General features: G+C 48.9%; 2 protein-coding genes across 5 annotated transcripts in view; both read left to right on the forward strand.

Annotated features, from left to right (window-relative positions):
- Positions 1-15,603, forward strand: part of ATP5MF (ATP synthase membrane subunit f) — a 616,357-nt gene that overhangs the window by 346,374 nt on the left and 254,380 nt on the right. The gene's annotated exons all lie outside the window — the stretch shown is intronic.
- Positions 1-15,603, forward strand: part of SMURF1 (SMAD specific E3 ubiquitin protein ligase 1) — a 110,607-nt gene that overhangs the window by 84,432 nt on the left and 10,572 nt on the right. For 3 of the 4 annotated variants that reach the window (XM_049639256.1, XM_049639257.1, XM_049639258.1), the window contains 6 exons: positions 568-809; positions 1,784-1,868; positions 3,475-3,621; positions 4,954-5,152; positions 6,891-6,994; positions 15,141-15,255. In XM_049639256.1, coding sequence (XP_049495213.1) covers positions 568-809; positions 1,784-1,868; positions 3,475-3,621; positions 4,954-5,152; positions 6,891-6,994; positions 15,141-15,255 — 892 coding nt within the window. Of the gene's footprint in view, positions 1-567; positions 810-1,783; positions 1,869-2,466; positions 2,545-3,474; positions 3,622-4,953; positions 5,153-6,890; positions 6,995-15,140; positions 15,256-15,603 lie in introns of all 4 variants that reach the window. The other variant, XM_049639259.1, reaches the window with a different exon arrangement.

Below are 15,603 nucleotides of genomic sequence, written 5' to 3' on the forward strand. Positions count from 1 at the left end.
ATATATATATATATATATATATATATATATATATATATATATATATAAATGTTTATTTTTGAGAGAGGGAGAGTGAGAGAGCCGGGGGGGATGGGCAGAGAGAGAGAGGGAGACACAGAATCTGAAGCAGGCTCCAAGCTCCGAGCTGTCAGCACCCCGACGTGGGGCTCAAACTCACAAACCATGGGATCATGACCTGAGCAGAAGTGGACGCTTAACTGACCAAGCACTCAGGTGCCCCCGTGGATTTGATTTTAAAGCAAGAAATATGAAATTTCATTTTGCGAGCTCCTTACAGTACAAGGTTGGGTTTTTGAATCATTCAGCTCTCCCCGAGGATGAGATCCCGCCCGTGGCCTCTATGGCACTTGACAGATGGCTCCCTCTGGCTGCTTGTTCCTCATGAAAAAGTCTACCTTTCTGTTTAGATGGGACAGAAGGAATCTCGTACAGCTGGGCACTTGGGGGCATCTATCTTGTTGAAGAAAAGCACAGTAAACGGGTGTGGTTTTGGGCACTTGTGTTGGGCCGGTGTTCCCATGTGTGCTGTGCTGCTCTCCTTTCTAGAACTGTGTATGAAGACTCAGGACCTGGAAGGCCTCTCAGCTGCTTCATGGAGGAGCCAGCCCCTTACACAGACAGTACTGGTGCTGCGGCTGGGGGAGGGGACTGCAGGTTTGTGGAATCCCCAAGTCAAGATCAAAGGCTCCAGGCACAGCGACTTCGAAATCCTGAGGTCCGGGGGTCACTACAGACACCTCAGAACCGTCCCCACGGCCACCAGTCGCCAGAACTGCCCGAAGGCTATGGTGAGAGAACCCACCCAGCCACACCGGAGCGTGAGCGGCAGGGTTGCATTTCTTAAGCTTTTTTTAGTAACTTGTACGTGCGGTAACTGTGGACATTTGCAGAGTGGGGCCGTGCGATGGTCGTGTCAGAAGAAAGCCAAGTAAAAAAGGTGGTGATAAATCTGGTGCATCATGAATTTGTCAGCAATCACTCCAGTCTCCCAGTTTAGCAATCGTGTGAAAATTTTAGGCAAATGAATACCAAAAAAAATCCAAAATGATGCGTGGGCTGGATGAGGGTGGATGGAGCGTTCAGTAATTTGAATGTGGGAAGCTCGGCGTCGGGTACAAGGGAAAGAAGGGACGGAAGGGATCATCTGACCGCCGCAGAGAGGAGAACCCGGTGAGGGAGGAATATAATTTAGATGTGCAGAGAACAGCAGAAGTGAGAGCAGATGGAGGTGACGGGGCCAAGGTGAGGTCAGCACCAGGATGGAAGGGACTCCTGGGGTGTGGCCAAGTAAGGAGATCGCTGCCTCCGCAGGTGTGGGCAGGAAGAAGTGAGAGCCGCCCAGATACTTCCATGGGGCTTGTCAAGTGGGAGGTCAGGCGGAAGCTACCCACTGTCCTTTCCTCCCTGATTTTATTTTATTTATTTATTTATTTTTTTAAATTTTTTTGATGTTTCTTTATTTTTGAGAGAGACAGAGATAGAATGCAAGTGGGTTCGGGCAGAGAGAGAGGGAGACACAGAATCTGAAGCAGGTTCCAGGCTCTGAGCTGCCAGCACAGAGCCTGATGCGGGGCTCGAACTCACAAGCTGTGAGATCATGACCTGAGCCGAAGTCGGACGCTCAACCGACTGAGCCACCCAGGCGCCCCTTTCCTCCCTGATTTTAAAGAATATTGAAAGGAAGCTTAGACTCTGTGCTTAAGAGGGTTCGTTGAAAACTCTTTGGAATTGAACTAATTGCGCCCTCTGATTTCTTGTGCAGAGCAAAGGACAACGGTGCAGGGGCAAGTTTACTTTTTGCACACACAGACTGGAGTTAGCACGTGGCACGACCCCAGGATACCAAGGTACGTTTGCTACGGACGTGCACCGTCAGCGCCCCTCCGCCAGCACTTCTTCCCTCACCCCTGCCCTCTGCGATAGGGAGCACCCCTGGGGCTTGAAGGAGTCATCCCAGGGTCTTGGACCCAGGCTCTCTGCTGCCCCCTTCAGACTCCACGTGGTCAGTGGGCGGCTACTGTACCGCCCGGGGGTCCTTTAGGAAGCAAACCTGTGTCTTGAGATCAGATCATGTAACTGAAAGAGACCCTCGCTCTAGATGAAATCACACGTGCCCTTGCTTGAAAAGCCAATAAGCCCTTCGAGATGTGCTGTTCCCATTTTACACTAAAAATACCAACGATGTATTGATATCAATATTGATATCATTTCGGGTGATGAAATGATAGCACGTCTGGGATTTGCTTCAAGTAACTGGGGGGAGTGGAGGGGGGATTAGGTTTGCAATAGGGTGACGAGTTGATAATTGTCGAGGTTGGTTATTCATTAGTGGTCTCTCTCTACTTTTTTATATGCTTAAAATTTTCCATAATAAAAAGTTACAAAGGAAATGTAAAGACTCTATTACCCTTTCTCTCTTCTACTTTACTGTCCCTCTTGCCTCAGTCCCTTGGGGACCATTCCTGGGGGAGATGAAGCTTTTCTATGCGATTTCCTTCTACAAGGCCATACATCTGAGCCCAGGTCAGAGAGACCCCCGCCCCTCCCCCACCCTGTAATGGAGTTAAGTTTCTTCTTTTTTTTCTTCGTTTTGCTTTCCTTTCCAAATTTTGTTTTGTTTTGTTTTGTTTTGTTTTGTTTTGTTTCAGAATAGCATTACTACCTAATAACATTTCTAGTAATGCTCACATCCTTTTTATTCATCACTTGTTTCATCTGAGAAAGACTTCTTGTTGCTGACTTTCCAAGTCTCTGTTGAATTTAAGATTCAGTGTCTATAATTAGAATGGAAATATTACCTGCAAACGAATGAGGTGTCTCTAGTACCCGCTGTAAGAAACGTCAGGCTTTGTGCTGATTAGACAAGCAACTTGGCCAGTAATGTTGTGTTCCCATGTGGCCGGATTGTACTGAGATCATTCACCAAGAGGTTAGAATCAGAGACACGCGTGTAACAAAGGCAAGGAAAGCACGAGAATGCCGCTTCCCGGTGCTGCTGTTCTGAACTGTGAGATTTTGAAGGGATGTCAGTCTATCCCCTTGAACTTGCGCTTCTGGGAGCCTTTCAAGTGAAGCCGCCTTTGTGACCTTGAGCATTTAATTTAACTTGTAAATTCAGATGGTTTTCTGACAACAATCATCTACCTCCTGCTACTCGGCCCTCTTTCGAGGAAGAAACGCTGTTTCCCCGGGTAGACCATGAGCCGTGTTCCCCATCAGGGTCATGGGCTCCTAGAGCTCCGTTTTTATCTGTCGGGTTTCGCTGCCACCTGCAGCACGGAGTCCTGGACTCGGTGGGAGTTTGGCGTGAGTCGTGCCGTGACTGTCCCTCTTAGCAGAATGGGACGTTGGCCGCATTGATCAGGGACTCCTGTGGTTCCTCTTGCTGACATTTTGGTTTCGTGCCTCCATACTCAGATGGACAAACCTGTCTGTTCTCTTCCATTTCGGCAGAGACCTTAACAGCGTGAACTGTGATGAACTCGGACCACTGCCACCAGGCTGGGAAGTCAGAAGTACAGTCTCGGGGAGAATATATTTTGTAGATCATAATAACCGAACAACCCAGTTTACAGACCCAAGGTTACATCACATCATGAAGTAAGACTTGTACAGAATCTTTGTAGATTTCTTACGCTTGTAATTTAATGTTTTCTACTAATATTTCTCTTAATTTGTCGACTGTGTTGTTTATTAGTGGAGGTTAAGTGTAAGCAAAATATAATAAATGTCTGGTGGACAGTTGCGGGTTTTTAAACTCCCAGGACAGCCGTGAGCAGTTTTGTTTTGTTTTTTTTCCTTAATGTTTATTTTTGAGAGCAAGAGCATGAGTTGGGGAGGGGCAGAGAGAGGGAAACACAGAATCTGAAGCAGGCTCCAGGCTCTGAGCTGTCAGCACAGAGCCCGATGCGGGGCTTGAACTCACAAACTGTGAGATCATGACCTGAGCTGAAGTCAGAGGCTTAACCGACTGAGCCACCCAGGCGCCTCAGTTGTGAACAGTTTTGAAACTGTATTGTTGCCGTCTTTTCTTGCTTGCAGCCTAAATAAAAGTCACTGAGATGACAGCATTAGGCAGTACAGCTCCATTTTCAAAGCTTCCGCACGTGGCTCTCTGAGGGAGTGTGTGGCCCTTGGCGTGAGAGCCCCTGAAACCAGGCTCTTCCTTAGTGCCCGCTCGTCACCATCTGGACGGGCTGCCGCAGTCCATATTGCTGCTTGCCAGAGCCTTTTCCTGGGCCCGTCCTTCCTGGATGACTTGGACCTGGGAGTTATCTTGGATCCCACAGTCAGTGCTCTGGGTCTGTCGTGTTCTCAAGAACGTAAGAGCCCCGTGTGGCTCTTCTCACCGACACCTGACCTTAGGGGCCAAACCTGGACAAGACGAATGCCACTTCATCCCTCTACTAGTCCTAGTCCTTGATTTTGCTGGAGTTTTGTGAGTGGGCTTAGAAATCTCTTGGTCGTGAAAATGAGGACTAGTTCCCATTAGATTGCACTTGCCTTGTTTGCTCTTGTACGATAACCTGCTCGTGAAAGTCTTCACGTCAGCTCCATTGAATTTTGACTACCAAGGCGCATCTAGTAATGCATCGGTCAGTCTCTCAGATACATACCAGATGTGTGATAAATGACAGCAATTTCTGTTTTTATTTACAGCAGTGATAAGCTGTAGTGATAATCCAAGCAGTTGCTTGGAACTGGGGTATCTTCTTGATTGAAGCCATATTTGGACCTCTGTATTTAGGCCAGTGGTGGCCACCGTCAGCGTTTATGTGTCTTCATACATGGTTATGTCAGCAGAGGGAACATCTCTTCTTGCAGTTCTGTGTGATGAGCTCGCTTCTCAGTCCCTCACCAGTGGGGGGCATTGCTTGTGGCTCCCTGGGCCGCTACTTTTGGGGTGACCTTGATGTTTCTGTTCTTCTCAAGTCACCAGTGCCAACTAAAGGAGCCCAGCCAGCCGCTGCCATTGCCCAGCGAGGGCTCGGTGGAGGATGAGGAGCTTCCCGCCCAGAGATACGAGAGGGATTTAGTCCAGAAGCTGAAGGTCCTCAGACACGAGCTTTCGCTTCAGCAACCCCAAGCTGGTCATTGCCGCATCGAAGTGTCCAGAGAAGAAATATTTGAGGTATGGAATTCGGTGCGACCAGCAGGGAGGCATAGACTGTTAAACCCTGTTGACAGACAGTAGGTTCTTTCTGTTTGGTGTTTCGGGTACCGATTTTATCATTCAGCGAATTGCAGGGCTTTATCAGGACCGATGGCCATATAGAGAGACAGACTGGACTTCCTCCTGTGGTAGGAGTTTAAAAGCTAGAGAGCTTCTGAAACAAAAATATAGAGACTCACACAGAAACTAGCACTAAATAACACTGTAAATCCTCTTCTGTGTGCCGGTTATATATTCCTGCAGTCCGCATGGTTTCTCCAGAACCAATCCCTCCTTCTGCTCTTGCCATCTCACCTAAGGGCATCGCCTCCTCAGAGAAGCTTCGGGGCCCAGTGGCCACTTTATTGTGTTTTCTGGAAATGGGAAGATCTGATGGTTCCTGGAAAGGGTTGTCTTTCATACAGCTCCCCTGTGGGATCAAGGCCACCGAACAGGCGGGACCTCCTGTAGACAGGGCCCTTTTCTCAAGGCAGGTGATGGGAAGGTAAAGTCTCGGTGATGTTTGGGCTGCGTCCTGCCTGCCTTTGTGGAATCATGGGCAGGAGTGATCAAAAGAGGCTGGGTGAGACCTGAACACGGAAGGTGAGGACACAGCGGCAGGCAGCCCAGTGCCGTCCTCACTGGGCGCTTTTGTTCGATGCTTGGGCACAGACGACAGTTAGGCGAATGGATGGACTGGCCAGAATGGCCATGGAGCAGGGAGAGAAAAGAGCTGCATTCTTCACATTTTGCTGCTAGATCATTTCCACTCAGCATCCCCTTTCCCTCTTGGGATGGGAAAGCTTGAATTACATTAAATTGAAAGCAGGGGAAGAGTCTGAAGTGCCTTATCACTGAAAATATCTACAAGCGTTTAGCTAGTTGCACTTAAAACTCAAAAAAGTAGCTGAAGGTTAGGCTAGCCGCCTGTGTTCTGTGTTTTGGGTAAGCTCCCATAGGTCTTACTTTATTTAAAAAAATTTTTTTTAAAACATTTTAATTTATTTTTCAGAGAGAAACACAGAGCGCTAGCGGGGGAGGGGCCGAGAGAGAGGGAGACACAGAATCCGAAGCAGGCTCCAGGCTCCGAGCTGTCAGCACAGAGCCCGACATGGGGCTTGAACTCACACGCTGTGAGATCATGACCTGAGCCGAAGTCCGACGCTTAACAGACTGAGCCACCCAGGCATTCCCCCATAGATCTTACTTTAAATACTTTTTTGCTTTTTTTGACTCCCTGGAAATTATGCGATTTTTCACCTCAGATACAAAAACAGCCTCCGAATTCTTTTACTATTCAGATTCTCCAGTGACATCTTCCTTTTGGTTACAATACAGAAGTCGTTCTTAGTATGGCCTCATTAAAATCAATTTGTGTAGAGAAAATGGACTCTGGTGAGGACGTCTGTCCCTAGGCCTTTAGCGATTGTGCTGAAAATGTGGGTGTGCGTTTCCTTTGGGTACGACGTTGCCCGGCACGAGCTCCTTGTTCCTGAGGGACACCCGGGGAGATCAGGCGACAGGGGCTACCCCACATCAGACACTGGACATCAGACCAACATTCGGACTAGGAATCAGATGAAACTCAGATTTAAATGACTATTTATCCTGATTCGGGCTCCATTACCAACAACCTTGAATCTCTGTAAAACAGTAAGAATGCGACCCGTTCTTCTCTCTGACGCTTTTTTTTTTTTTTTTTTTTTTTGCCGTGCAGGAGTCTTATCGCCAGATCATGAAGATGCGGCCAAAGGATCTGAAGAAGCGACTGATGGTCAAGTTCCGGGGAGAAGAAGGTTTGGATTATGGCGGAGTGGCCAGGTGAGGCTCTTGGTCAGCCCCGCTTCATGCTGGGTGTGTCTCCGCATGGCATTCGGTGCTTCTGGGAGTAAGGGTTTGTCCGGGCTCTGTGAGCATGTCCCGAGAACCACCGGAGGACACATCTCCTTCTCCGTTATTTTGTGGAAAGATAGGTTTAAACTTTTCAACTCCCCGTCCCCCCACTGCTTCATCTGGCAGCTCTGAGACATGAGAGGCCTGCTCCTGAAATTAGTCTGGGAGGGAGGCAGCCTTACTTTTCTCAGTAGAGGACTTTCAGGGTGGGAGAAAGGCATGTAAATTGCATTTGTGTCAAAGGAGTTTTGTCAAGTGAAATGCTGGTCAAGATCATTCGTGCCAAGGACCTTAAGAGTAGAAGAATTAAAAGTTGCTATTTCCCGTCCTGCCTCTTTTCACCTTTGAGACCACTGCCTTTTAACTCGTTCTTCCGATGGGTGGCTTTATGTCACTAAACTGATCAAGTTCAGGCATAATCCGTTGACTTCAGGATTTATGGTCACAGACACAGATAGACTGGATCTAATTTAACACTGTCACTTCCTAGTCTGGCGCCGTCACGATTTTTAGATCTTCCATCATTGCCCTGGTAACTTGACATGATGTGTTTTCACCATTGTTTGTTGGTTTGTCAACTGGACACATTGTCTCTTGACCTCTTTCTTCATAAGCAAGGATATAAATACTTTTGACTTCCCCTCCAGGAGTCCTTCTGCCCTCCCCTCCTATGTTGTGTCATCCAGGATTGGAGATTTATAGTCTGTTCTGTAGCCAAAATTAAGTAGCTCCCCCTGCTTATCTACCTAGTATTTTTGTGTTGAAAATCAGTACATTATTGGGGCACCTGGGTGGCTCAGTCAGTTAAGTGTCCGACTTCGGCTCAGGTCATGATCTCATAGGTTCGAGCCCCATGTTGGGCTCTATGCTGACAGCTCAACCTGGAGGCTGCTTCAGATTCTGTGTCTCCTTCTCTCTCTGACTCTCCCCTGGTTGCATTCTGTCAAAAAAAGAAACATTACAAAAAAAATTTGACTTTAATTTGAAAATCAATACATTGTTTACGTTACTAGGACCGTGTAAATACTGTTCACCGAGGGGGTTGAGTGGTTTCTAGGATTTTTGCCTTTAGAACAAATTTTAATTTTCCAAGAATTTCTTCATCTTTGTCTTCTTCTTCTTTTTTTTTTTTTTTTTCAAAACCAGGCTTTGTCTTTACTTTGTCCGATTAAGCTTGATCTTTTGCCTCCCTCCACCCCCCGCCCCCGCTTCCCCCGCGTGTCTCCCTCGTGGACACTGCCCAGTCTGATTGGTGGTTCCTTAGGTCTTCTGCACAGTCGTGGTCACGGGCATCACTGCTTTCCCGGGTTGGAGCATGGTTTTGTGGATCCTGTAGTTCCCTCTTCCTTGGTTTACTCCCTTGTGTTACTGGACTGTACCCTCAAGCAGCTTTCTTAGAAAGGACGTGTGGGAGGTGAATTTTCCAAGGTCTTATGAAAAACGTTCATTTGCAGTTTGCCCTTTTTATAGATTTCTAGGAAGAAAGTAATTTTCATTCGGGACTTTGAAGGAAGGCATCGCTGTCCTATCTTCCGGCACCCAACACCACCGAGCAGTGGTCTGGAGCCAATCTGATTTTAGTCCTAACTTCACCCAAAGTGGTTTGGCCTCATCCAGGACCACCCGTCACCCTAGGAGTCTGCCACCTTGTTTCTGTTCTTTGCCCCCCTTCCCATCCCTGCTCCCTGCTTCTGCGTCATCCGCCGTCACGATTACCCCCTCGCCGCCCTTTCGGCCTGCTGCCCCTGCCTGGCAAACCCCCGCCTCTGAACAGTCCCGTCCTCGGGCCCGGAGGGTAGCCGGGGGGTGGTGCGCTCCACGCTGTGGCCTCTCCCACGCTGGCGCCCACGAGCCCCGGGAGGTCCCTGCGGCCGGTGCAGCCATGCTGTGCTCCTTGCGTCCCCGCCTGTGCGCCCCCCCCCGGGGCCTCTGCCTCGGCCCCGACACCTTCACCCTCGGCTGCCGACTTCGCCTCCTCTGCCGCTGACGACACACGGCCCCAGTGGAGTCTCTCCACCGCCACCGAGTATCTGTCTGCCGGCACCTCTACCCACGTGGCCCCGTGTTCCCTGCACGGCCCCCTGTAGGAGAGCCACCCTGTCCCCCGCACAGTGCGTGTCCTACTCTTATTTCGCATCCGCCTCGCTTCCTCACCGTGTTCCTTTCTGTGGAGTCAGTCTCCGCGTGTGTGCGCTAGGACGGCGCCCTTCTTGAACCTTCCCCGGACGCGATCCCCTTCCTGTCTACACGTTAAGGAGGCACTCGAGGCAAATAAAGCAAAGAAAAGAGAAATTCCAGGAAAAACACAAATTTGTTCAAAGGTGCTTCTGCCTCAGTCATTGACCTGTTTGTTCTCAAGCAGGAGCCCTCGGGGGACTTGTGAGCATCCCTCGTCCTGCTCCCATGTCTCTTGCTTCCTCTCGACACCGCCCCTGCCCCGCTTCCTCGGATGCCCTCCTCGGCTTCCATCTCCCCCCAGACCCCGCGATGACTCCTGGGCCTCTACGTCCCCTGGCCTGTCAGCGGAACCTGACGCCTCTGGTCGCTCCCTATTCTCGAAGCACTTTTTCCACTTGGTTTCCGGACGCCACCCTCTCCTGGTTTGCCCCCTGGCTCCCTGCCAGTCCTCGTGCGGGTGCTCCTCACCCGGAGCATCGGCGGCCCCCGGCTCAGTCCCGGGTCGCCGAGGGCACCCTGGGTTCCATCTGTATGCTGCTCCCGTCAACACCACACTTGCTTGCCCTGAGCTCTCCGTGGGGGTTTCTGAACCCTTCTAAGCCTGATGGTCCCGAATCTCTGAGGGCCCCTCATCAGCTTCTCTTTGTCCCACCTCAGTGCCCGCCCTCACCCCCTCCCCTGTCGTCTCCCGGGGCCCGTGTCCGTGGTCCTCAGCAGACAGCGCTGCCCCGACCACATGTTGCCCTCCAGCTCCCTGGCCCCCACGCTCGGGGCCTATCTGTCCTATCTGTCGTCGTTCCTCTGAACGTGCCCCCTGCTTCTCACTGTCCTGCACAGGCCGCTGCTCGGCAGCAGCCGGCATGAGCTTTTTGGAGACTCGGCCATCATCCCCTGTCCCCGAGCCCCCAGCTGAACCCCCGCAGGTGCTCCAGGCTCGACCCTGGCTGCTCCCCCTCGGCTGCTGCACTCTCGCCGCGGCTGCCTCGGGCCTTGGCCTTCACCTCCCCTCTGCCTAGAGTGTCTCTGAGACCCTCATGTAGCCCATTCCCTCTGTTCCCTTGGGTCTGCTCACACGCCCCCCGAAAGGGCCTTCTCTGCCTCCGAGATCCCGAGATCCCTGGCCCCGGTCTGCTGCATGGCCCACAGTCACAGAGCGTGCGCTCGGAGCCGTCCCGTCCTCGCTGAAACCCCAGTTCCCATCCCCTCCTCGCGGAACCCCCAGCTCCTACGAGCACCTGCCACGCCAGCGTACCTCCCTCCTGGATCAGCCGAACCAGCAGCGGCTTCTTGCTCAGTTTCCCCTCTTCTGTTTCCCTGCTTTGCTCTTTCTGAAATGCCAGTTACGCAGATGCCGGACTCCCTGGATGGACCCTCCAGGTCTCTCTTTTTATTTCCCATCTTTGCTTGTTTTCCCCCACCTTCTAGGAGCGTTCAGCTTCCGGTGCTTCAGGATTTTTTCTTTACGTGAACAAAAGTGGTGATTCTAGACAGTCTATTTGATTTTACTCGCTCATCTCCGAGTTCCTACTTTTCACGAGGCATAGTTGACACACGATGTTACATTAGTTTCAGGTGTGCAACGTAGCGTTTTGAAAAGTCGAACACTCTGCTCGCTACAAGCGTAGCCGTCATCTGTCACCAACAGGGAGCGCTCTCTGACCTCCCTCTTCCCTTCACCCATTTTGCCCGGCCCCGCAGCACCCTCCCCTCTGGCAGCCATCAGTCCTCCGTATTTATGGGTCTGTTTCTGCTTTGTTGTGTTTTTAGATTCCCCATAAAAGCGACATCATGTGGTGTTTGTCTTTCTCTGACTCATTGCACTTAGCATCATACCTTCTAGGTCTATTTGCGTTGCCACACCCGGCAAGATCTCCTTTCTTTGGTGATTAACATTCCATCATGCGTATATACCACATCTCTTTATCCGTTCATCTGTCCACGGACACTTGGGCTGCTCCATAGCGTGGCTCTTACAAATGCTGCAGGAAGCATAGAGGTGCGTATATCTTTTTGAATCAGTGGTTTCATTTCTTTGGGTAAATACCTAGTAGTGGAGTTACTGGATTGCATGGTATTTCTAGTCTTAATTTTTTGAGGAAGCTCCACACTGTTTCCCACAGTGGCTGTACCGCTCCAACATTGTTTTCACTTTTTATGTGATCGTAACATACTAATTTATTGATTCCATTGCAACAAAATACTTTAAAAATTAAAAATTTCTTACCTATGATTGAATCTCCAAAAAAAATGTTTTTTTAATGTGTATTTTTGAGAGAGAGACAGAGCGTGAGCAGGGGAGGGGCAGAGAGAGAGGGAGACACAGCATCAGAAGCAGGTGCCAGGCTCTGAGCTGTCAGCATAGAGCCTGATGCGGGGCCTGAACCCACACACCATGAGATCGTGACCTGAGCCAAAGTCGGACGCTCAACCAACCAACCAATGCCACCCAGGTGCCCTACAGGATTGAATCTTCTTAAAGGAGAACACCCGTAAAATTTGTATGCTCTTGTAAGAATTGTGTTTATTTATTAACCATTAAATATTGAGACTCTACCATGTACTAGGTACTAGAGATACAGTAGTGAGCAAAGTAACATGTTCTCTGCCCCCTTCACCCCTCCAAAGTCCCCATCCAAAGGCGTTCTCAATCTGACGAGGTACAGGCATTAATTAGAGAATTACACAAACACCTGTAAAACACCAACTCTGGTTAGTGTCAGCTAGAAGTCACGATCTGCCCTTTGGACCTGGAGAAAATCATTCCTCCACCTTCTTTCCACTCCTGTCTCTGCCCTTCATCCTCCTGCCCTCGGCTGCTCCTGAGTCCACCTGGGATGAAGGGCACAGAAAGGCATGCATGTCCCCAGTAGCGAGCTCACAGCGGGCACTGGCTCTCCATGGGAAATGCTTTCCCTTTCAAGACTGTCCCAGGGACGCCTGGGCGGCTCAGTCGGTTAAGCATCGGGCTCTGGCTCAGGTCACGATCTTGTGGTTCGTGAGTGCAAGCCCCACGTCGGGCTCTGTGCTGACAGCTCAGAGCCCGGAGCCTGCTTCGGATCCTGTGTCTCCCTCTCTCTCTGCCCCTCCCCTGCTCACACTCTGTCTTACTCGCTCTCAAAAATAAATAAAAACATTAACACAAACAAAAAAGACTGTCCCAGAGTTCTTCCTTAATCATCTCCATGTTGATTCTAGAAACCATCTTTCTTTTGGCAAACGTAACTTCTGTTTGCCCGTGATAAAGCGAGTTCTGTTTCCTGCCAAGTGGATCAGGCTTTCTGTCCTCCTTTTTAGGTGAGGAGCTTCCTAGTTAGATGTTCATGTTTGCCCCAACAGTTCACATCAGACTACTTGCATCTTCTCTTCTCTGCTATTTCCTTTACAGTCTCAGGAATTCAGGACCCTAAACTGTTCCAGCCTACCATCCGTCTTAGCGTGGCTGTGTTCTGTATCCCCAGGCACGCATGTGAATAGCTTGGTTTGATCTGACAGGGGTTCTGTTGCTTCTGCATGTCCCAGTTTTTATCCAGTCTTCCACACAGAGAGGCCTTTTTGGAGGTCCCTTGGTTGACACGGTGGTCTAGCGGAAAGAGCTGTGAGTCCTGGGTTTCCTAGTCCAGTGTGATCTTGCATTGTTTCACCCCTCAGATCCTTCCTCACATCTACAGGGATCAGACCTATCTCAGAGAGCTGCAGAGAGATTTAAATCACGGGTGTGTGTGTGTGTGTGTGTGTGTGTGTGTGTGTTCATCATCTGGCCGATGAGAATCAGTCTACACTCACTTCCCCGGTGTTTGGTTCCCAACCATTTCCTGTCTCGTTAAAAATCCCTTTTGCCTGTATAGTTAGCTCTCCCCTCACCACTTCCTTAACATCCCTAATACGCCTCCCTCCCTTGTGCGTGACTCGGTCAGAATATTTGCTTGTGTTTTGATCACTTCCTGTCTAGACGGTTGCAGGTCCTCAGCTTTTGAAAAGGATTCCTCTCAAACCCAAACTCTCAACCTTGGTCTTATAGCCGGGAAATTCTGCCTTTCTAGTAAAGAATTGTGTGACATTTGGAGTCTCCTGGTTTCTGCCAGTTCCTTTCTGTTCTCTTGAGTTCGATACGTAATCTTGTTGCAGTCTGATCCTTTCTGTGTATTGTCTTGGATCGTTTGCACGTGTGCTCATCCTTTTCCTGGTTGATCTCAATTCCATGCCTTTTGTGTTTGACAGAGTAAGAAATTCGAGAATAAAATCTGGGGCTGCTATCTTAACGAAATGTATCCATTAGGAAGGAGATTTGAGTAGAAAGAATAAAAGGCTCACTGTAGAAGTGACACAGGTGTTTGCATAAGCTTTTTCCCGGTCCTGGGCTCCTCGCCCCTGACCCTGGAGCCAAATCACACAGATGCTGTTGAGAGTGCTTGTTTTGCCGGATTGTTTCTTTTTTAATTTTATTTATGTATTTTTTTTTATTTTTTCAAAAAAAAATTAAATATAATTGTCAAATTGGCTTCCATACGATTGTTTCTTAAAAAAATTTTTTTAATGTCTATTTATTTTTGAGAGAAAGAGAGTGTGCACGTGAGCGGGACAGGGGCAGAGAGAGGGGGACAGAGGATCTTTAGTGGGCTCCATGCTGACATCAGAGAGCCCAGTGTGGGGCTCAAACTCACAGAACTGCGAGATCATGACCTGAATTGAAGCTGAAGTCAGACGCTGAACCAACTGAACCAGCCAGGTGCCCCTGTTGGATGTTTCTGATATGGGGCTTTTTGTTTTGTTTTGTTTTTTAATATATAATGAAATGATTGGAATATAAAGAAATTCCAAAAATAATTTATTATGTATCTTGTCCAGATTTCAGAACTCATGAAATTATATCTTGTTATGGATTCAGCTTGTTTTTTAAAATTATAAAAATGATAAATGTTTATGACAAAAGGTAGAATCAACAAGATAGAAAGTCATAAAGGGTAAGGGCGCCGGGGTGGCTCAGTCGGTTAAGCGTCTGACTTCGGCTCAGGTCATGATCTCGCGGTTTGTGAGTTCGAGCCCCGCATCAGGCTCTGTGCTGATAGCTCAGAGCCTGGAGCCTGTTTCGGATTCTGTGTCTCCTCCTCTCTCTGCCCGCCCCCCCCCCATGCTCATGCTCTGTCTCTCTCTGTCCCTCGATAATAAATAAATGCTAAAAAACCTTCTTTTTTAAAAAAAAGTCATAAAGGGTGAAAGTCGTTCTCAATCCCTGTCTGCCTGGACTGCAAACTGTTTTCTCCTGACTTAAATGTGAATAACATGTTCCTGTCGGAAATGTAAAAACTCTCTAGCAAGAGGCAAAAGAAAACTGAAGATCCCCCAGAATGCTGATTCTAAAGTTAACTACTGTCCAAGTGTCTGTGTAAATCCTCTTCCTCCTCCTCTTCCTCTCTGCTCTGCATATAGATCTTTCCTGTTTTGTGTACATACGCGCGTGCACGCACACCCTTTATAAGTAGAAGGATATGACTGCTCTTTATTGATTGCTCTTTTGTCCATTAGAACCACACGATTGACATCATCACCTGAGATCTGGTCTTTGCAGAGTCCCAGAGAACACCTTAGCTGAGGTTCTGGCGGGCTGATGAGTCCCCCTGCTGAGAGCACTGCCCGTAGCAGGTGGTGCTGGGTAAAGCCCACCGCCCTTCTTCCTCGGCTTCGGAGCCCGTGGGAGTTTGGGCCAGAAAAGCCATTTCTCAGACGACCGGACGCAAGTTGTTACTTCCTCAGACTAATCTGCCCGATCTACACCTTCTCTCAGGGCCTGGTTATCCCGCAGTGTGGCCTTCTAGGACCCAGGGAGTCGGTCCTTTTGGTAAGACCTAAACTGGACATTTTCACACACATAAAATGGTTGTCATTTTGTTGTTCCTAGGGAGTGGCTCTATTTATTGTGCCATGAAATGTTGAATCCGTATTATGGACTCTTCCAGTATTCTACGGACAACATTTACATGTTGCAAATCAACCCGGATTCTTCGATCAACCCCGTAAGTACCCATGAATAAAGAGAGGGCGAATTGGAAAGTTCTTTAACTAGATTTCCAGGTCCAGTGTCAGTCCTTGGTTTATCCATTGTGGACTTACTCAGTCTCTGGTAAATAGACACTGAAAGGTAGAGCAGGAAATGGAAATGGGGTTTTCATTAATTCTGCTTATAATTCCACCTGGAAAGCAGAGATGTGAGGTTCCCCAGTTAAAAACCAGAACAGCTCTGGTTTTAGAATGATTCTGTTACTTGGGTTGTCCATTATTTTCCTCTATGTTCCTCTTTAGTTTTTTATTTCCTTTGGATTTTCTTCTCTTCTGCTTTCTCCTGGGACTCAGGGAGAATTGCC

The sequence above is a fragment of the Panthera uncia genome, chromosome E3, assembly GCF_023721935.1.
Source record: "Panthera uncia isolate 11264 chromosome E3, Puncia_PCG_1.0, whole genome shotgun sequence".
Classification (NCBI taxonomy): Eukaryota; Metazoa; Chordata; class Mammalia; order Carnivora; family Felidae; genus Panthera; species Panthera uncia.